The sequence below is a fragment of the Leptodactylus fuscus genome, chromosome 10, assembly GCF_031893055.1.
Source record: "Leptodactylus fuscus isolate aLepFus1 chromosome 10, aLepFus1.hap2, whole genome shotgun sequence".
Lineage (NCBI taxonomy): Eukaryota > Metazoa > Chordata > Amphibia > Anura > Leptodactylidae > Leptodactylus > Leptodactylus fuscus.
In genome coordinates, this window is record NC_134274.1 from 80,721,585 (window position 1) to 80,744,058 (window position 22,474).

General features: G+C 49.2%; 1 protein-coding gene across 2 annotated transcripts in view; it reads left to right on the forward strand.

Moving 5' to 3' along the window:
* Window positions 1-6,505: 6,505 nt before the first annotated feature.
* The window catches only part of LOC142183329 (uncharacterized), a 35,440-nt gene continuing 19,471 nt past the window's right edge, over window positions 6,506-22,474 (forward strand). Inside the window, exons 1-10 of one of the 2 annotated variants that reach the window (XM_075258374.1) lie at window positions 6,506-6,541; window positions 10,663-11,186; window positions 11,297-11,410; window positions 11,635-11,823; window positions 11,897-12,020; window positions 12,102-12,193; window positions 14,855-14,969; window positions 16,695-17,630; window positions 20,654-20,751; window positions 20,840-20,951. In XM_075258374.1, the coding sequence (XP_075114475.1) occupies window positions 10,674-11,186; window positions 11,297-11,410; window positions 11,635-11,823; window positions 11,897-12,020; window positions 12,102-12,193; window positions 14,855-14,969; window positions 16,695-17,630; window positions 20,654-20,751; window positions 20,840-20,951 (2,293 nt within the window). In that variant the 5' untranslated portion in view covers window positions 6,506-6,541; window positions 10,663-10,673. Of the gene's footprint in view, window positions 6,616-10,662; window positions 11,187-11,296; window positions 11,411-11,634; window positions 11,824-11,896; window positions 12,021-12,101; window positions 12,194-14,854; window positions 14,970-16,694; window positions 17,631-20,653; window positions 20,752-20,839; window positions 20,952-22,474 lie in introns of both variants that reach the window. The other variant, XM_075258375.1, reaches the window with a different exon arrangement.

Below are 22,474 nucleotides of genomic sequence, written 5' to 3' on the forward strand. Positions count from 1 at the left end.
ACATGTTCGCCCACAAGTTGAAGCAAGCATGCAAGCGCTGGCTAGAAGGAGAGGAGGCTGTCACAGTCGATAAGATCCTCCAAGTCATACTTAAGGAACAGTTCTTTTCCCAGTGCCCCGCTGAGATCCGTGAGTGGGTGCTGGAAAGGAACCCAGCCACAGTTGAGCAAGCTGCTTCTCTTGCAGATGAGGGCCTGACCATCAAGCCGCAGTGGAAGAGGTTGTTTGCAGAGGAGCGGAAAACTACCACAGTCCGCCAGACACCCTTCAGCCAGCCACCCACCTTTCGTGTCCGGCCTCAGGATTACAATTCCCCCTCTACCCCTGCCCCAGCCCATCGGCCTCCAGCTATGAACAACCCTGTCCCTAGACAACGACCCACTGGAAGAATGCTAGAGCGCAGATGTTTTGGGTGCGGGCGGCCTGGACATTTGCAAGCTAGTTGCCCTGCTAACATGGGGGCACGGGCCACCGTGGCATCCCGGCCTATTCACTACCTGGGAACCACTCCTAGGACAGAAAGTTTGGCCCCATTTCCAGATGACTCCATCAATGACACATCTGTTCCACCTCCAGGGGTCTATGGGATTCAGCCTTCCGCCACACATCCCGCAAACCTTCAGAGGAAGCACTTGCAGGAGGTCCTACTGGATGGCCGAACAGTTGTTGGATTCCGGGACTCGGGAGCTTTCCTAACGGTAGCGGACCCCCGAGTTGTGCGACCCGAGGCCCTAGAGGAGGGCCCTGGCATTTCTATCAAGTTGGCAGGGGGTACTCAAAGACGTATTCCTAAAGCTACCGTGGAACTCGACTATGGTTATGGACCAAAACGATGCACAATTGGTGTGATGAGCGGGCTGCCGGCCGATGTTCTGTTAGGCAACGATGTTGGAAATCTACAGTGCCACTTTGTGGGAGCAGTGACCCGAAGCCAAGCTCAGGGAGAAGCCAACATGGATCCACCGGATTTTCTGACAGATGCCAGCCCTTCAACCCTACAACTTTACCATTCAGTACCGCCGAGGGAACCAACACCAGAACACAGATGGGTTATCCCGGCAGGAGGAAATATGAGCTATAGAGACTGATGTGCATTCCCCAATTTACCTGTGTAGGCCAATTGTGTCATGCACATGTTTTGAGAGGGGGAGGGGTTGTCACGGGATGGTTAGAGTCTATACTATAGGCAATGTGTAATATATATTTCATTTGGAATGTATTCTCTAACCTGTTGTAAACATCAGTGTGTAGTTGGCTGATTAGGGTCTAGTGTGTTAGCACATTGTATGCAAATCCCTCTAACTAGTGAGGACCAGTGAGGACAATGGGTGGAGATAATCTGATCCGTGTCTCCAAGAAGATGTTGGACTGTGCATTGTTCAAAAGAGACAGGGAGTCTGCTCTCCTTGGCATAGGTGAGGGGGGAAGGATCTGTGACTCAGCCCTTCCCACCCCCAGGTATAGGAAGTAACAGTTTAGTATATAGATGTAGCTAGCAGTTAGTATGAGTTAGCCGGCCTGTGCACAGCTCTGTAGAGAGCCAGGATTTAGTTACAGGACCAAGGAGCCAAAGCTATCATTGGATTGTGACTTCTGTGGACTTATTGTTATTACGGTTGATGTGACCGCCGCCGGCTACTAACTTTGTGGATTACAATAAATTGCTGTTGTCTCCCGACCTCTTGCGTCCGTGTTGATTCAAAAGACCTTCCGGAGGAAGACATATACCTTTGCTCCGTTACATCGACATATGTTTCAGGTCATTGTTCTGTTCAGTGGCGTAACTACCGCCATAGCAGCAGAGGCAGCTGCCACAGGGCCCGGGAAATTAGAGGAAAAAACATGTTACTTACCTCTCCACAATCCTGCCAGGCCTCCTTACTGACGTCACATGAACCCGGCCTGCGTCCTGTGACGTCCGACGTCATTGAACAAGGACAGCAGCAGAGAAGACAGCGTAGGAGCCGGGAGACAGGTAAGTAACAGTAGTTTTTTATGTTTTTATTCCACCGGGTCTCCGATTATTATACTCTGGGGTCTGAAAAGATATATAGAGTATAATAATTGTTTATGAGTGTCCACAGTGGGACATAATACTGTGTGCAGGGGCCACTATGGGGCATAATACTGTGTGCAGGGGCCACTATGGGGGATAATACTGTGTGCAGGAGCCACTGTGGGGCATAATACTGTGTGCAGGGACCACTGTGGGGCATAATATCCTTTGCAGGGGCCACTATGGGACATAATACTGTGTGCAGGGGCCACTATGGGGGATAATACTGTGTGCAGGGGCCACTATGGGGGATAATACTGTGTGCAGGGGCCACTATGGGGGATAATACTGTTTTCAGGGGCCACTAAGGGACATAATACTGTGTGCAGGGGCCACTAAGGGACATAATATTGTGTGCAGGGGCCACTGTGGGGCATAATACTGTGTGCAGGGGCCACTGTGGGGCATAATACTGTGTGCAGGGGCCACTGTGGGGCATAATACTGTGTGCAGGGGCCACTGTGGGGCATAATACTGTGTGCAGGGGCCACTGTGGGGCATAATACCCTTTGCAGGGGCCACTATGGGACATAATACTGTGTGCAGGGGCCACAATGGGGGATAATACTGTGTGCAGGGGCCACTATGGGGGATAATACTATGCGCAGGGGCCACTAAGGGACATAATATTGTGTGCAGGGACCACTATGGGACATAATACTGTTTGCAGGGGCCACTAAGGGACATAATACTGTGTGCAGGGGCCACTATGGGGGATAATACCGTGTGCAGGGGCCACTAAGGGACACAATATTGTGTGCAATGACCACTATGGGGGGATAATACTGTGTTAAGGGGCCACCATGGAGCATAATAGAACGTGCAGAAATGCGTAGGAGGGGGTCGGTCGAGGTCGTCGGTGTCGGTCGGGCGGGGGGGGGGGGGGCATGTCAAAAGTTCACCATGGGGCCCCGCCATTCCTAGTTACGCCACTGGTTCTGTTGGAACATTATGTCATGCCTTTCATACCCATTGTACTCGACTGTACTAAGTAACTTGTCTTGAAGGATACATATAGCTCAGCTTCTTGTTTTCTGGACGTTTTTCCACTTGGCCTCCATTCTACTCCCCTCCATTTCACCACATCCGATATACTGAGAAAGGTCCGTGGGACCGAAACGTTTATATATAATTTTGGATGTAAAAAAATTCAACATTATTTTGGAAATCTAATTTGAGTGCCGGAAATGTCTTAGTCTCTAGTTATCAGTTAATAGTCCCCATATATTTGGGAGGACAGTATCCAGAATGGTATCTATTCTTTATTTTCTTGTATTAAATAGCTCCAGTCATCCATTTTTCATATTAACCTTTATCATACTTTCTCCTCACCATAGATTGTTCTTATGTCCATGGCATTCTAAGGTCGTATAGATTTTTCACCTAAATGTCTACGGATAAGCATGTATTAAAGGGGCTCTATCAGCAAAATTCTGCTGTATGAGCCCCACATATGCCTGAATAGGCTATTCAGCAGTGGCGGATCCAGGGTTTGCGGGGCCCTGGGCAATTGACTTTGGCGGGGCCCTACGCGCCGCAGCAAATTAGGCCCCGCCCACTTTTATGTTGACTCCGCCCATTCTCATTCATTTTTCATGTGATTCCACAAAGTATAATCCTCCTACAGTCACCCGTAAATTATATGTCCCCCCTCCATCTCTCCCCATTTTCATATACACCCTTCATCTACCCCTAGTTTCATGTCCCCTCCCCTCTATCTCTGTCCCCTGTTTCATGCCATTCTCCCCCTTTATCTGCCCACAGTTTCATGTCCCCCCCGTCTCTGCCCCAGTGTCATGCCGTTCTCCCCCCTTCATCTGCCCCAAAGTCATGCCATTCTCCCCCCCCTTCATCTGCCCCAGTGTCATGCCATTGTCCCCCCTTCATCTGCCTCAGTGTCATGCCGTTCTCCCCCCCCTTCATTTGCCCCAGTGTCATGCCGTTCTCGCCCCTTCATCTGCCCCAGTGTCATGCCGTTCTCCCCCCCTCCATCTGCCCCAGTGTCATGCTGTTCCCCCCTCCCCTTCATTTGCCCCCCCCCCCGTTTCATTGGGCCCCCTCCATCTTTGTCCCCAGTTTCATGCCGTTCTCTCCCCACCCCCTTCATCTTCCCCAGTGTCATGCCGTTCCCCCCCCTCCCCTTCATTTGCCCCCCAGTTTCATGGGCCCCCTTCATTATGTTCCACCTTAATATTTAATACAAAACAAACACTTACACTCACCTTCCATCACTCACCTTCCATCGTTCCCCCGACGCTCCTCTCTCCAGTCACATACGCGATGCAGGAGCTGTGACCTCAGCTCTTGCTTAGCTGCGGCCCGGCTTGCGTGTGTAAGCGTGATATGATGACGTCATCGCGCCTACACACGCAAGCCGGGCCGGAGCTTTAAAGCAGGAGCTGATCTCACAGCTCCTGCATCGCGTATGTATTCAGCTCATCGGCGGACGGACGCCGATGAGCTGAAATCGTGACAGGCAAGTGCCGGGGGGCCCCCAGAAGCTCTGTGGGCCCCGGCACTTGCCCGACTATGCCGAGGCTGACGGGACCATTTTGTTAGGGCCGGGCCGCGGGGCCCCGCTAAGCGCGGGGCCCCGGGCGGTTGCCCGGCTCGCCTGGCCCTGGATCCGCCCCTGCTATTCAGGCACTGCTAATCTTATTTTTACCCCTCCCCCGTTTTAAAATAATACCCTAAAAACGATTATTCAGATTATACTTATCGTGCACGCTGGGCAGTCGTTCTTCTCTTCGACGTCATCTGATGTCACGCCTTCCTCTTCTTTCTTCTTCCTGCGACGCCCTCCTGTCCTGGCTCTTCCCCACCTTGATCTTCTTTTCTTCCGGAATGAAGAAGTTCACGAGCGTTCTAAGGGGTACTTAGAACTACAACAAAAATGGCGCCAGAGCGTGCGTAGTAGCGCTAAGGAGGGAGCGAGACTGTGCACACGTGGGATTTAAACACAACCCGCCGGAAGAACAGAAGATCAAGGCGGGGAAGAGCGAGGACAGGAGGGGGTCACTGGAAGAAGAAAGGAGAGGAAGGTGTGACAGCAGATGACGTCGGACCGTGGAAGACCGCCCAGCGTGCACGATAGGTATAATTTGAATAATCGTTTTTAGGGGGGGAGTGTTAAAATAAGATTAGCAGTGCCTGAATAGCCTTTTTCTAAAGGCTATTCACGCATATGTGGGGCTCATTCAGCAGAATTTTGTTGATAGAGACCCTTTAACCCCTTCCCGACATCCACCATACTAGTACGGCGCATGTCGGGTGTTTAACTATGGCGGCTGCCTGGGATTCTGTGTTTCACACAGTAGACAACCAGCGCTAATGCCTCCGATCTGTCCCCGGACTGATCGGAGGCATTAACCCCTCCGGCACCTCAGTCAAAGGTGACAGAGGCGCCATTTTGCTGGTGATCGCCAGGCACCTGGAGCAAGCTCCAGGGCTGACGTCATGTTTTCATGTCAGCCAGGAGCCTTGTAAAGATTCCCCGGCCGGTCTGCAGTCTCTTTCTTTTGCAGGCTGGTCTATGCAGCCTGCAAAAGAAATGATGATTTTTTTTTTTGCAATGCTTTAGCATTGTAATAGAGTCTCGCTACCCATTAGCCTAAACATCGACTCATCCACATTGTAACTAATGTCTAGCTGACATGAGAGCGGAGTACCCCTAAACAATGTTAGTTACCACCACCCACCACAATAGTACCCAGTAATTGAGGACAGCTGCAGTCACTGGTTTCTGGACCGCCTACGGTGCAGTGATGTTTTGGTGAAGGGTGGAAGAGAATGAGACCCTGTTGAGTCTATTAAGGTCTCACTGCCTATTGTGTTCAGCTTTAGAGGGACTACAGTATGATAGTTACTAGTCTCTCGCTGCTCTAGAGGCACAATTCCGCTGTTAATGTAAAAAACCACCACCCCCAACTTGGAACTACCACAGTCTAGCAGTCATTCAAACTCCTGCCTATCACATCTAGGTTGCTGCCGGCTATATAAATCAATAGCTGCGCCCCTGATCCATAACGTAAGGGGGGTGCGTCACTGACATACATGCTATATAGTATATTTATTAGCTATTGTACACACTATCTGACAGGAGAGTAATAATAAACCAGTAATAGGAAGAATAATACGAATAATCTGACACTATAAATCATCTGATAATCTAATTATAATAATTACATTAATATTCTAATCATTATCATATAAATAATCATACTAATAATCTGATATACAAATAATAATCCGAATAATCTGATTATTATACTATAAATAACAATGCTACTAATAGAATAGGAATAATACTAATAACGGCCAGAATATACTACAGTTCCCAGCAGCCAGTGCGCGCTCTGCCGGCTCCGGTGTCATTCATGTGCGCGGCGAAGACGCGGGATGATGACGTCAGCAGGCGCCGCTGATAGGCTAGAAGACTGAAGAGGGCGGAGCATTGCCGAGGTCTGTGCTGGGGGCTGTTGTATGGTGAGAACCGCCACTGACCATGATATGTACAGCTCTGTACACACTGGGCCGGAGGGTGAGACTGCGGTAATGAGGTAGGGTACCTGTACACATTGCGCGGTAATGGCCACAGCTCTCCCTGTAGTAGTGACGTGCAGAGACCTCAAAGCTACTCATAATAATAATATCAGTCATATAGAAGAATAGTAGTCTTATCCTATTATTACTATGTATATTATCTGCAGATTAGTATTATTTATATTATCATATTATTGTCACAATCTCAGTGTTATTAGTCATTATTTTGTTACAGAATTCTCATTGTTACATCAGTCACTTTATTATAATCACTATATTATTATTATTTCTTAGCCGCTCTATGGCTGTCTCCGCACCTCCCATTACAGATTTGTGCCCTGAAAATCCCTAGGAGCCGCTCTCTCACCCTCTGCCCTCCTGAGCCGCTCTCTCTCCCTCTGCCCTCCTGAGCCGCTCTCTCTCCCTCTGCCCTCCTGAGCCGCTCTCTCACCCACTGCCCTCCTGAGTCGCTCTCTCTCCCTCTGCCCTCCTGAGCCGCTCTCTCACCCACTGCCCTCCTGAGTCGCTCTCTCTCCCTCTGCCCTCCTGAGCCGCTCTCTCACCCACTGCCCTCCTGAGCCGCTCTCTCTCCCTCTGCCCTCCTGAGCCGCTCTCTCTCCCTCTGCCCTCCTGAGCCGCTCTCTCACCCTCTGCCCTCCTGAGCCGCTCTCTCTCCCTCTGCCCTCCTGAGCCGCTCTCTCACCCTCTGCCCTCCTGAGCCGCTCTCTCACCCACTGCCCTCCTGAGCCGCTCTCTCTCCCTCTGCCCTCCTGAGCCGCTCTCTCTCCCTCTGCTCTCCTGAGCCGCTCTCTCACCCTCTGCCCTCCTGAGCCGCTCTCTCACCCTCTGCCCTCCTGAGCCGCTCTCTCACCCTCTGCCCTCCTGAGCCGCTCTCTCACCCTCTGCTCTCCTGAGCCGCTCTCTCACCCTCTGCCCTCCTGAGCCGCTCTCTCACCCGGGGTCCCTAGGAGCCGCTCTCTCACCCGGGGTCCCTAGGAGCCGCTTTCTCACCCGGCGTCCCTAGGAGTCGCTCTCTCACCCGGGGTCCCTAGAGGCCGCTTTCTCACCCGGGGTCCCTAGTAGCCGCTCTCTCACCCCGGGTCCCTAGGAGCTGCTCTCTAACCCGGGGTCCCTAGGAGCCGCTCTCTCACCCGGGGTCCCTAGGAGCCGCTCTCTCACCTGGGGTCCCTAGAGGCCGCTCTTTCACCTGGGGTCCCTAGAGGCCGCTCTTTCACCTGGGGTCCCTAGAGGCCGCTTTCTCACCCGGGGTCCCTAGGAGCCGCTTTCTCACCCGGGGTCCCTAGGAGCCGCTTTCTCACCCGGGGTCCCTAGGAGCCGCTTTCTCACCCGGGGTCCCTAGGAGCCGCTTTCTCACCCGGGGTCCCTAGGAGCCGCTTTCTCACCCGGGGTCCCTAGGAGCCGCTTTCTCACCCGGGGTCCCTAGGAGCCGCTTTCTCACCCGGGGTCCCTAGGAGCCGCTTTCTCACCCGGGGTCCCTAGGAGCCGCTTTCTCACCCGGGGTCCCTAGGAGCCGCTTTCTCACCCTGGGTCCCTAGGAGTCGCTCTCTCACCCGGGGTCCCTAGGAGATGCTTTCTCACCCGGGGTCCCTAGGAGTCGCTCTCTCACCCGGGGTCCCTAGGAGCCGCTCTCTCACCCGGGGTCCCTAGGAGTCGCTCTCTCACCCGGGGTCCCTAGGAGCCGCTTTCTCACCCGGGGTCCCTAGGAGCCGCTTTCTCACCCGGGGTCCCTAGGAGCCGCTTTCTCACCCGGGGTCCCTAGGAGCCGCTCTCTCACCCGGGGTCCCTAGAGGCCACTCTTTCACCTGGGGTCCCTAGAGGCCGCTTTCTCACCCGGGGTCCCTAGGAGCCGCTTTCTCACCCGGGGTCCCTAGGAGCCGCTTTCTCACCCGGGGTCCCTAGGAGCCGCTTTCTCACCCGGGGTCCCTAGGAGCCGCTTTCTCACCCGGGGTCCCTAGGAGCCGCTTTCTCACCCGGGGTCCCTAGGAGCCGCTTTCTCACCCGGGGTCCCTAGGAGCCGCTTTCTCACCCGGGGTCCCTAGGAGCCGCTTTCTCACCCGGGGTCCCTAGGAGCCGCTTTCTCACCCGGGGTCCCTAGGAGCCGCTTTCTCACCCGGGGTCCCTAGGAGCCGCTTTCTCACCCGGGGTCCCTAGGAGCCGCTTTCTCACCCTGGGTCCCTAGGAGTCGCTCTCTCACCCGGGGTCCCTAGAGGCCGCTTTCTCACCCGGGGTCCCTAGGAGATGCTTTCTCACCCGGGGTCCCTAGGAGTCGCTCTCTCACCCGGGGTCCCTAGGAGCCGCTCTCTCACCCGGGGTCCCTAGGAGTCGCTCTCTCACCCGGGGTCCCTAGGAGCCGCTTTCTCACCCGGGGTCCCTAGGAGCCGCTCTCTCACCCGGGGTCCCTAGAGGCCGCTCTTTCACCTGGGGTCCCTAGAGGCCGCTTTCTCACCCGGGGTCCCTAGGAGCTGCTCTCTCACCCGGGGTCCCTAGGAGCTGCTCTCTCACCTGGGGTCCCTAGTAGCCGCTCTCTCACCCCGGGTCCCTAGGAGCCGCTCTCTCACCCGGGGTCCCTAGGAGCCGCTCTCTCACCCGGGGTCCCTAGGAGCCGCTCTCTCACCCGGGGTCCCTAGGAGCCGCTCTCTCACCCGGGGTCCCTAGGAGCCGCTCTCTCACCCGGGGTCCCTAGGAGCCGCTCTCTCACCCGGGGTCCCTAGGAGCCGCTCTCTCACCCGGGGTCCCTAGGAGCCGCTCTCTCACCCAAGGTCCCTAGGAGCCGCTCTCTCACCCGGGGTCCCTAGGAGCCGCTCTCTCACCCGGGGTCCCTAGGAGCCGCTCTCTCACCCAAGGTCCCTAGGAGCCGCTCTCTCACCCGGGGTCCCTAGGAGCCGCTCTCTCACCCGGGGTCCCTAGGAGCCGCTCTCTCACCCGGGGTCCCTAGGAGCCGCTCTCTCACCCGGGGTCCCTAGGAGCCGCTCTCTCACCCGGGGTCCCTAGGAGCCGCTCTCTCACCCAAGGTCCCTAGGAGCCGCTCTCTCACCCGGGGTCCCTAGGAGCTGCTCTCTCACCCAAGGTCCCTAGGAGCCGCTCTCTCACCCGGGGTCCCTAGGAGTCGCTCTCTCACCTGGGGTCCCTAGAGGCCGCTCTTTCACCTGGGGTCCCTAGAGGCCGCTTTCTCACCCGGGGTCCCTAGGAGCTGCTCTCTCACCCGGGGTCCCTAGGAGCTGTTCTCTCACCCTGGGTCCCTAGGAGCTGCTCTCTCACCCTGGGTCCCTAGGAGCTGCTCTCTCACCCGGGGTCCCTAGGAGCCGCTCTCTCACCCAAGGTCCCTAGGAGCCGCTCTCTCACCCGGGGTCCCTAGGAGCCACTCTTTCTGTGTCATTTTTATTTCAATTTCATTTTGTTCAATCTCGATCCAGAGGTTTTGTGCATGGAAGGCAAGAACAGAACAAGCCAATGGAGCTCAAGCCATTATCTACAGAACTTTACTGAGCCAAAGCCTCAATAGGCCGTTTCCCTGTATAATAAACTGGTACATAGAGAGATCTCTAAATGTCAATACATTGTATACTCTGAAAAATAAAATAAATGTTATTTTTGTGTTTTTTTTTTGTTGTTTTTTTTTATTCATAGAATGTGCCGGCATATAGAGATATATTTCTATGCACCAGTATATTATGCAAGGGAACACCCCTTGGCTGCCTAAAATTCTTGCATTGACAATGGCTGGAGTTGTGATGCAGTTATGTTTAGAGATGAGTGAGTGCTATTCGAAATGGCAGTTTCGAATAGCATGCACCCATAGGAATGAATGGAAGTGGCCGGCAAGCAGACATTGCCGGCCCCCGGCCAGTTAGCCCCCTGCTGCATCCATTCATTCCTATGGGTGCGTGCTATTCGAAACAGGAGTTTGGAATAGTACTCGCTCATCTCTAGATGATGTTTCTGTCCTGCTGCTGAACTTGTTCCTAGCATCGTGCCTGTATGTGTATCTGTATGTACCGTCTATAAAATCCTCTTCCTTCTATACTGTCTTTTCCTTATTGCAGAGTTGGTAGCCATGTCCTCTTGTCTTATGAAGGATTGTTACGGCCAGTGCACCAAGAAAGAGGATTTGTCCGGTGTCCTCCTGCACATCTTCCCGAAGAGCATTGAAAGAATAAAGCAATGGCTTCAGCAGTGTATTAGCGAACTAGCAGAGAGTATCCTGCAGGCCCAGGACAGCGGTGAGTATTGTCTGTGCTCGCAACACTTCTCAGAAGACTGTTACCTGGTAGATGGAGACCGACGCCACCTAAAGCCCGACGCCGTGCCAAGCATCTTCCCAGCCTGCAAAGCGAAGGATGTTTTCAAGGAGGATCTTCAGAAACCCAATCTCAACCACCAAAGAACAGAGGACGAGGCTGTACAGTGTTCATGTAAATGTACGATGCCAAGACAGAACGCCAGGACGCAGACTGAAGCAACGTGGATCAGACCTGGAAACTTCTCACCAGCCAGTGTCAGCCCAGTGGAGAACCACAAGTGCAGTCGTAGGCTAGACAATGGTTGTTATAGACCAGAAAAAATGGAGGTAGGTGAACAACTGACTGCAGCGAATTCAGTTCACCTTACTGTTCTCCTCCATGGACGTTGTAAGCCTTGTTTGGTGACCTCATTCGGTGTTTCTGATTGTTTTTGCAGACGTCATCCCCACACCAAAAAGAAGCCTTCAAAAGGACGGGAACGGACCAACATCACCAGACTGAGGAGATAGTCAGACTTGCCCTGAAGATCATCTGTCTGCTGACTGGAGAGGTAATGGCTTCTGGCGGTTTTATCCGATGACATCATCAGAGTTAAATATTGATGACCTATCCTTGAGGTCTCTTCAGTCAACTGACCCCCACCAGTCAGATATTGATGACCAATCCCAATTTAACTATTGGAAATCCCTTTAACCCTTCTCCCACCTTGACCTAATAGTACATCAGGGGCTTGTGTATATGGTCATATTTACCAGGGTCTCTCTATATACACAGGATTACATGGTAGTGAAGAAGACATCTGGGAAATTGGTGAGCCCCAGCAGACCCCCCCATGTATCAGGAGGATGGAGCCAATCCCAGAAGTCTGTCGCAGAGTCCCCACCTCACTCCCTGATACAAGAGAGAAACGGCGAGAAGATCCTGGACCTCACCAACAAGATCATTGAGCTGCTGACTGGAGAGGTGAGCGCTGCGGGGACATTAGACAGAAGGGAGGATGGGTCTGGATGATGTGACGGTATCATTGTGTTGTCAGGTTCCTATAAGGTGTCAGGATGTCACCGTCTACTTCTCCATGGAGGAGTGGGAGTACATAGAAGGACACAAGGACCTGTACAAGGACATTATGATGGAGGACCACCAGACCCTAAAATCACCAGGTAAGAGGAGACCTTTAGAATGGTTTTGCAGGTCACCTGATCACTGCATATAAATAATGTCGCCATATATATTTCCATCAGATGGATCCAATATCGAAAATACTCCAGAGAGTTGCCCCGGTCCTCTTTGTACCCAAATATGTCCAGAGGAATATCCTGATGAAGATCAGCAGGTAGATCTACATGAGACCTCAGTATACATATACACGACCCTAGAACTTGTTAGAAGTATCTGTAAGTCATTAGGACGTCTGGCTAGAATCCTCAGCTGGCTCACTAGTGCGGTTTAACCCTTTATCATCCAATATCATTACAACTGAACTCACTGGCGTACACCAAATTACGTGTCCTACAGAGCACAGGCGGTTCACAGCAATACGGATTGAAGGATCTCCTGCAGTAAGAAAAGTAGTTGTGGCGCCCACAGTAGATCAAGTCAAGCATTGCAACATCTTTTTTGTTTTTCTTTCCCTTCATAGTGGCCCTGATGGGTCACATTTAGCGTGGATTTCCTGTTCTTTCTGGTCTTAACCCCTTACCAACATTCACTGCACTTGTAGGCAGATGGTGCCCATTCAGGTGCTGGAGCTACCATGTCTATGCTGTCTTATAGAAAACAGAGAGAGGACACCAAGCGCACTAAGGGTAGTATTATTTGAAGACAAGTACCGTATTTTTCGGACTATAAGATGCACTTTTTTTCCCCAAAATTTTGGGGGAAAAGAAGGGTGCGTCTTATAGTCCGAATGTGGCGCCTGGCATCCGCTGTACTAGAGAGACGGATGCCGGCAAGGGATAGATGCAGGTGCCGGGGCCTGAGACATCGCTGCGCTCCTCTGCCCTGCATGAAGCCAGCAGCGGCGATGCTATTCCGCTCCTCTGTCCCCCCGCCGCTGGCTTCATGCAGGGCAGAGGAGCGCAGCGATGTCTCAGACCCCGGAACCTGTGATGGCGTCTATCCCTCGGGTCAGTATCGGTGGCCCCTTCTCCCCCGGGGCCGGTCCCCACCGGCCCCGTACCTGTAAAGTTGCAGGCCGGCTCCTGCGCGGCGATATCGCAGGAGCCGACCTGTTCGGGTGACAGCCGGGAGTCTAATGAGGCTCCCAGGCCTGTCACTGCTGTATTAGTATTGCGGCTGGGTCTATGTAATACTAATATACAGAATGTCCCATAGTCATGGGACTATGCAATCAAGTGACCGCAGGTTCAAGCCCCCGGGGGGGAATAAAATAGTAAAAAAAAAAAAAAAAGCTTAAAAAATATATAATAAAAATATGAAATAAATAAAAGTTCTAAATCACCTCCTGTCCCTAGAATATATATATAAAAGTAGAAAATCATATATCATAAACCACCGGTTTTTTTTTCAATACAAGGCGATCTAAGCAATAGATATTCCCCAAAATGGTAGAACTAAAAAGTACATCTGGCCCCGCAAAAAAAAACACTCTATGCATCCCCGTACAGCTGCAGGGTCACCTGTCAATGTGGCCTTGCAGCTGTTGCAAAACTACAACTCCCATATATTAAATATTTTACCATTTTTTGCTTCAAAATTTTTTTTCCCTATTTTCCTCCCAAAAAACCTAGGTGCGTCTTATAGTCCGAAAAATACGGTAGATGTTGTCATAGACCAGATGGTCTCTCACCTTACGAGGTTGCGAACAGTCACAACACTTGAAGAGCGTATTGGGGTGAGAGTGGCAGCAGTTCAATCCGTCACCGCAGGACCGGGGAAGCAAGGATAGGAGTAGAGGACCAAAGGTCCGTTCTGGAGGAACCGCAGTCTCTGGTATATAGAATAGGATGCAAACCAGGATCCAAACTAGAACAGTTTATTGAATTTTAAGCAGTACAGCATACAGCACGACGCGTTTCGGGCCTTATACTGGCCCTTTCTCAAGTGCAAAAAGGAAAGGCTGTTGAATCTCAATGGCCGCCACACCAGCAGATGAATTCCTTGCAGGGTGGAATTTCCAATTTGGAGTCTTCTTGAGGAAGCGTGTCCAATGCTGTGAGGCTCTACTCCTCTCCTACGCCTTCTTATAGTGTAGGAACCCGGCAGCACAGTTTGTGATCAGAGACCTCCCTAGATCTCTCCGATACTGTGATCAGATGTGACCGCACCCGAGAGGTTATTTTTACTTTCATGTTCAATACATCCAACCGAATCAGCAGGCGTTCTGATTATTTTTTTTCGAGCTGCCCAGTACCTTGTCCTGCACAACACAAGCCCTCAGACAACTCTGAACAGAAAAGTCAGGAAGTCGTGGCTTTTGGGAGGTGGAAAGTAGAGATTGAAACCACTGAAAGGAAAAATGACTAAGGGGGAGGGGTTAAGGAGGGTCTCCGAAACTTTATCAAATTTGTATTTTATCAAATATGTCATTTATCTACTGATGAGTGGCACAATCTGATTTCTTACTGCTGAAGGTAATGCTACGTTACAGTAATGATGCTACATTGTGTTGCTCCTCTGTTATTCCTCCTGGAAATGTGTGACTAAGTTATCAACTGGAAGTTAACAGTCCCCTTGTCAGTACCCCCCGACACTGTCCTGTGGGTGCTAATAGTGTCAGAGTGTGCAGAGACACACATTGTGGACACAGGGGATGGTACTGCCATTTTATACATTTCCAGGAGGAATAACAGAGGTAAGAAATGCAGGTGTCAGTTCTGTGCATAGATATCTCTGTAAATGGTGATCTGGATTCACTATTCAATAACTTACCAGAGTTATTCTATACGACTTATAAAATATGAATATATGTATGTGTTGTACCTCTGTTATTCCTCCTGGAAATGTATAAATAAGCTTATATTCTTACATTTAGGCTGAAGAAGAGGACAATGTGAAAGCTGAAGTTGCAGAGAGAGAAGAGGCTTGCCTTATGGATGGTCAGCAGTGTCCAGAGGAGGGACTCCCTATAGATATGGGTACCTATGGAGGTATTTTATTTTTGCACTTACCGGTTTGTTGTAAAAGGAATCTGCCAGAATTCAGTCTCTTTTGCTTATCCCTATGGTATGTCGGTCATATGTGATCAACCACCTTGCCATGACCCCTATTCTGACACAGTAACTTCAGTATCCATAACCACTCCTGTCCATGATCAGAGGTGGTCCGGGGTTGGACCCTCACCTTTTACACACTGATGGGGTTTTCTAAGGAGCAATTCACACTGCAGAATCTGGCGCTGATTTTGAAGCAGATTCTGCTTCAAAAATCAGCGGCATAATCCTCCCTGAATCCTTCCCATTGTATGGAGATAGAGGTTGGAGCAGGACTCTGAGAAAATAAGTGTCCTGCTCGATCTTGTCGCAGAGTCCTCGGCTCGAGACCTCCCACTGACTAGGCCCATTCTTCTGAATTCTTATTCCCACCATCTGAATTTAGCCTAAGGATCTGAGAAAACCATTCTTAAGGCTAAGGCCACACTTGGTGAAAATACTGCCGAATGTCCACTGGGAAATTCAGCAGCGTTTTCCTCTCTGTAAAACTTCTGTAGCATAAAACATAATAGATCATCAGTACCCAAAATACGTGAGGTCTTGGACAGTCCCTTAAAGGGATTCTACCATTAATAACCTTTTTTCTGTGGATAAGACGTCGGAATAGCCTTTAGAAAGGCTATTCATCTCTTACCTTTAGATGGGATCTCCGCCGTGCCGTTCCTTAGAAATACTGGTTTTTATCGGTATGTAAATTAGTTCTCTGGCAGCGATGGGGGCGGGCCCCAGCGCTGAAAATGCGATGGGGGCATCCCCACCGCTGCCCGAGAACACAATCCAGCGACGCCTCTATCTTCTGCTGGATCCTCCCCTTCTTTCTTCGGCGGCTTCACCTCTGTCGGCTCTGACACTAGTAGAGCTGACTGCGCATGCGCGCAATTGCGGCCTCGGAACTATGGCCGCGCATGCGCAGTCAGCTCTACTAGTGTCCCACTGGCAGGAGCCAACTGCGTAGGCGTCCGACGTGACGCCGAAAAAAGACGAAGAAGGAAGGGGAGGATCCAGCAGAAGATAGAGGCGTCGCTGGAGCCGGTTTTCCAGCAGCAGTGGGGACGCCCCCATCGCATTTCCAGCGCTGGGGCCCGCCCCCATCGCTGCCAGAGAACTAATTAGCATACCGGTAAAAAACGGTATTTCTAACGAACAGCGCGGCAGAGATCACATCTAAAGGTAGGTGACCTTTCTAAAGGCTATTCCGACGTGTTATCTAGAAAAAAAAAGTTTTTTAATGGTAGAATCCCTTTAAATTAAAAAAGGTGTGCTGGTCATTAAAGGGATAGTCCACCCAAAACTACAGTTTCTTGTGTTCTCTGATATGTCGCTCCATGTGTCAGTCTCTGACCTCTTTTCCTTGCTGCCTCCTATCTCTATATAGCAGACTGGGGCTGTTGCTTGACAGCAGTGTGAATGGGCTCTAGACTCATGACACTAGAAGTCTATGGAGATCTATGTGTAACTTCTTGTATGATTAAATTGCATGGACTGTACCACAAAAGTGGTCCACAGGGGAGGATAGAAGCCCCTCACAGCTGCTGCTGATTATTAGATAGATTCCTATCACACAGTTATAGTGAAGGAGATGTTCAGCCAAGTAATATAAACCAATGGATAAAGATGGAATAAGAATATTGTATTGAGGTATGAATATTTTCTGACCTACAGATGGACACACTAGCGGGACCATCTTGAAAGAACAGCTTGTTTGGTCTCCGGACAGTGTAATAGACCAAAACATCACAGACCAAGATTCTTCCGGAAAGAATTTTACTACTCAAGATCTATCCCCAGATCCTGACAAAGAAGATCCAACATCTAAGACCTCTAATGATACGGAAGCTTCAGATATTCTAGCACAATCCCTCATTACCAAAAATCTATCCTCGGCCGTGTGCCCCGGAGATCTACCATCCATTCCCTCCAATCATCTGGAACGTTCTGATGAGAGGACCCATCTTTATACAGAAAACACAGATCACAAAGGAGGAAAGAGGTTTTCATGCCCAGTATGTGGGAAAGGTTTCACACAGAAATCCAATCTGATTGTCCATCAGAGAATCCACACAAGAGAGAAGCCCTTCTCATGTCTGGACTGCGGGAAGTGTTTTAGTCACAAGTCAAATCTGGTTCAGCATCGGAGAATTCACACAGGACAGAGGCCGCATGCATGTCCAGAGTGTGGCAAAAACTTCATCAAAAAGTCAGACCTTGCCAAGCACCAGAGAACACATGGGCTCCTGCGGCCATTCTCATGTTCAGAATGTGGGAAATGTTTCACGCTAAAATCGGACATGGTCAGACATCAGAGAAACCACACGGGGCAGAAGCCATTTACGTGTTCAGAGTGCGGGAAGTGTTTTTCCTTGAAGTCCGATCTTGGCAGACATGAGAGGATCCACTCGGGCCACAAGCCCTTCTCGTGTTCCTACTGTGGAAAGTCTTTTACCCTTAAATCCAATCTCCTCACCCATCAGAGAATCCACACAGGGGAGAAGCCATTTTCCTGTCCGGAGTGTGATAAATCTTTTACGCACAAATCAAATCTAGTCCAACATCAGAGAATCCACAGGGGAGAGAGACAGGTTACTCGCACCGAATCTGGTAATTGTAGTAGTCGCTCTTCTATAGGTATATGGCAGACTGAGGTGTTTACTTTCTAATGGCGGTCAGTCAATACTTCATACATAAGAAGTTGTGGAGAACACACATATGAAGTCTCGTGTATATAAAGTATACATAGTGTTTGTGTGTGTGACATATTGGGGCAAATTCTTCCTAAATGTTCTGGCATAGCAGGATGAGATTGAAGCACACATTTGGCACAAGACCCTTTATTGTACAGAAAGTGCGCCTCAAGGCCCGATCTACTGAATTGTGTGAATGTGGGTGGTTCAGGGATGGGCGGGGCCAAGGTGACTTATCATAGCTCATGCCAGTCTTCTGCCTTAGGGCTAGTCTCACATGGGGGCAAAGAGACTGATTTTGATGGCGGATTTCGCCTCAAAATCCTCCTCCATACAATGGTGGTCTATGTAGACTGCTAGCAGAAAAAAAGAAGCAACATGACCCTTCTTCAGGTGTTTCCGCCTGAAGAAATCAATAGAAGTGAATTGGAGGCGAAAAACGCACGTTTTTTCCTCAAAAAAAGCGACGTGTTTTTTGTGGCCCATTCATTTTACGGGAGGGGAAAACCGCCTGAAAAACGCTCCAAAAAGCACAGCAAGGTCCAAAAAACGCTTCCTAATTAGGAAGCCTTTTTTTTCAGGACCAAAATAAGCCACACGTAATTTACGTGTGAACTAGCCCTAAAGCTGAATTTTTCAGGTTGGAAAAATTCCTGAAGCTGAATTTTCAGCTAGGAAAATTTCTGCCACACACGTAAAAACCTCGTGGCTTATTTTGGTCCTGAAAAAAAAAAAAAACACTTCCTAATTAGGAAGTGGTTTTTTGACCTTGAGACGTTTTTTGGAGCGTTTTCTGGAGCAGTTTTTGGTAAAAACTGCTTCAGAAAACTCCAGGTGGTTTTCCCCTCCCCTAAAGTGAATGGACTGTAAAAAAAAAAAACACTAGGCATTTTTCGCCTCCCATTCACTTCTATTGCTTTCCTCAGGTGTAATCCACCTGAAGAAAGGTCATGTCGCTTCTTTTTTCTGCTAGCAGTCTCCATAGACCACCATTGTATGGAGGCAGATTTTGAGGCAAAATCTGCTGTCAAAATCTGTCTCATTGCATCCGTGTGAACTAGCCCTTAGGAATTTGAAGCTGATTTTTCCATTTGTCCGAATTTCACACCAAACTCCCATTTTTTGCCATTTGGTATTTTCTGCCTTCCATTCACTTCAATCGGAGGTAACAGGCGGAAACTCCCGGAAGATGGAGTATATGGTGCTGTTCACATGTAGAATTTTGACACTGATTTGGGGTCAGAAACAATTGGAGGCAGAGATCGCAGCAGGATTATTGCAGTTGATTTTGCTGAGGAGCCCGCAGCTCGAGACTCCCTGATTATTAAGCTTATTCAGTCTTAGTTGGAAAACGAAGGGCAAATCCTCTTCATTTTCCTCCATGTGAACGTCTCCTGATGCTTACTTTTCCGCTCGCTGAAAAAAATCTGTTAGAGGAAAAATCTGCATCTGACACCCATTGCAATCAGTGGAGGCTGGTGGCATTCTTTCGTGACTTTCTGCCTCTCATTAGGCCCAACTACCATGCCACAGCATGCATGGCAAGATCGAGTAAGACGCAAAGGGAGGAAGACTCTGGATGGAATCTGACATTGATTTAAGAGCAGAATACGCCCCCAAATCAGCATCAAATTTCTACGTGTGAGCAACCCCTTTAGGGTTATTAATAGAGTTATCCAGTTTCTACAATTGATGGCCTAACCTTAGGATAGAATACTCAGTGCTGTGTTAGTTTCCACAATCCAGACAGACTTCATTCGGATGTGGGCTTGATATAAGACAATACGAACAGCGACAGTGTATCTTATGTCTGTATACATTTTTGTCTAGGGTGGGAGCTCCGATAGTGGCGTGTTTACCCAGGACTATTCTGAGTGTTAGGAGTTGATTGCACAGGATACATACTAAACCGCCAGGCGTCCTAGATAGATTCGGGCATTAACCCTTTAAACCCCACTGGACAGTGTTCATATTGACACTATCCATTGCATTTTTTTATATATGGTAGGGGCCGCATCACTGCCCGGAGATTTTATACAATTTTATTAAAAGTTAAGTTTTATATCCTCTTTTTTTTTTTTGTATCCTCTTCTTTTCCTAGATCCAGTGACAGTAACCTTAGGATAGACCACCAATATTAGACCTGAGGGGACACCCGAGACCCCCACAGATCAGCTGTACTAAGCCAGTGTCGCTTCTGGTAATATTTATATTCCATGAGCTGCGCTGCACACACAGTAGCACGTGTAGGTATTGCAGCACTGACTTCAGTAGCGCAGCATGGCAGTACCTACACCCACTGCTATAGTTTGTAAGACTAGAGTGTGGCTGATCTGCAGGGGTTGCGGGTATCAGACCCTCACAGATCTAATATTGATGGTTTATCCTAAGGATAGGCCCTCGGTAGTAGAAACTGGGTAACCCTTTTAAGTTTGTCAAACATGAACTTTAGACTTAACTACAACTGTAAGAGGCACGAGCCTTTTGCATTTTAGGTTGTAGACTTGAAGTTCTTACTCCGCTTGCTCTTGGAGGCGCTCAGGATCATCTAACCTTGGAACTCTACATGTTCTCCACACAAACTAATCCCTTTCATTGCCCTAACCTTTCTACTTACCTGACTTTTGTACTCTTTGCTCCGGCTTCAGTGTGTGTGTGCGGGACCACAGGTGTATGCGCAGTGAGGTGGCAGTGCGCTCCCTCGGCTCCACTGAACGACTGTAAAGACACTGAAAGCAACAGAGATAACTCTGATGAGATTCTTCTTTATGTTTTTGATAACATTAAGAGAAGTGTATTAGGACAACTAAGAACCCCATAAGGAGCTTTGGGTGCTTTAGTGTCCCAAATAGCCCTGACAGGTTCTTTCTAAATTTCATGCCATGACCTGATCATCAGCTTCATGTATTCAGTCACATTATGTGTGTCCATTTCCTACAGATGGAAACAGTAAGAGAGCCACACCAGAGCGATGCCCCAGTCCTCTATACCTCCAGCGTGGATCAGAGGAAAATCCCAACAGCCTACAGGATTATCAGGTAGTTGGAGTTGATGTGTCAGTATATACTGCCATCGTGTGTGAGTAAGCTGTGTGACTCATGTACACTGTTATATATCTGCATTTAGGAAGAAGGTTTTCTTAATATTAAAGTAGAAGATCTAGATGATGAAGTAGGCTCGTTCATGATGCGTGATCCTCACTTCATGGAGATGGTACATCCTGGTGATGTCAACAAAGGTGAGGAACAAAATACTGGAAATAACTACAATCCTCATGTCTAGCCACCCGCGTGACTAGAACATGTCAACCTCCTAACAGGCACATTAACCCCTTCCCGACATGCGCCGTAATAGTACGGCGCGTGTCGGGTCTGTAACTATGGCGACCGCCCGGGAGCCGGGCGGCCGTCATAGCCGCCGGGTGTCTACTGCTTTAAGCAGTAGACAACCGGCTCTAATGCCTCCGATCGGTCCCCGGACCGATCGGAGGCATTAACCCCTCCGGCGCTGCTGTCAAAGGCGCCGGAGGCGCCATTTTCCCGGCAGCGCATGGGCGCCGCCATTTTGGCAGGGATCGCCGGCTCCTGCAGCCTGCAAAAGAGATTATGATTTTTTGCAATGCATTAGCATTGTAATGCATTGCATTAGTGATCAGACCCCCTGGGGTTCAACACCCCTAGGGGGTCTAATAAATGCAAAAAAAAAATTAAAAAAAAAAAAAAGTAAAAACAAATATAAAAAAATATAAAAAGTATTAAAAGTTCAAATCACCCCCCTTTCTCTAGAACAAATATAAAAGTAGTTAAATACTGTGAAACATATACATGTTAGGTATCCCCGCGTCCGAAATCGCCCGCTCTACAAATCTATAAAAATATCTTCCCTGTTCGGTAAACGCCGTAGCAGGAAAAATAGTCAAAAGTGACAAACCGCTGTTTTTTCACTGTTTTGATTCTGATAAAAATTTGAATAAAAAGTGATCAAAGCAATAACATTTCCCGAAAATGGTAGAACTAAAAAGTACACCCGGCCCCGCAAAAAAAGACGCCCTATGCATCCCCGTACACCTATGTATAAAAAAGTTACGGCCGTCGGAATATGGCGACTTTTAGAAAAAAAAATTTTTAACACAGTTTTGGAATTTTTTTAGGGGTCAAAATGTAAATAAAACCATAGAAATTTGGTATCCCTGGAACCGTACCGAAACACAGAATACAGGGGACATGTCATTTTGGCTGCACAGTGAACGCCGTAAAACCAAAGCCCGTAAGAAAGTCGCAGAAATGCATTTTTTCTTCAAATCCACCCCATTCTGAATTTTTTTCCTGCTTCCCAGTACATTATATAGAATAATTAATGGCGGCATCATGAAGAAAAATTTGTCCCGCAAAAATTAAGACCTCATATGGCTCTGGGAGTGGAGAAATAAAAAAAAGTTATGGGGTTTAGAAGGAGGGGAGTCAAAAACGAAAATCAAAAAATGCCATCGGCGGGAAGGGGTTAAAATTCCAAAAAAACACTCACTTTTTTTTATTGCAGACTTTGTATGTATGGCTCAGATAACGATTCCTGGCACATAACTCTGCTGGCGTATGCACATTTTTACCCTTAAACCAGTAACATTTTACCCCTCTCTACATTCCCATGTTTATAACTTTTTCCATTTTATTTAAATGTGGCTTTACCAGACCTTGTTTTTTACTTTTTTCTGTAAAACAATGTGGATGCTGAGGTCAGCATTGACTACAGCATATAAGGGGT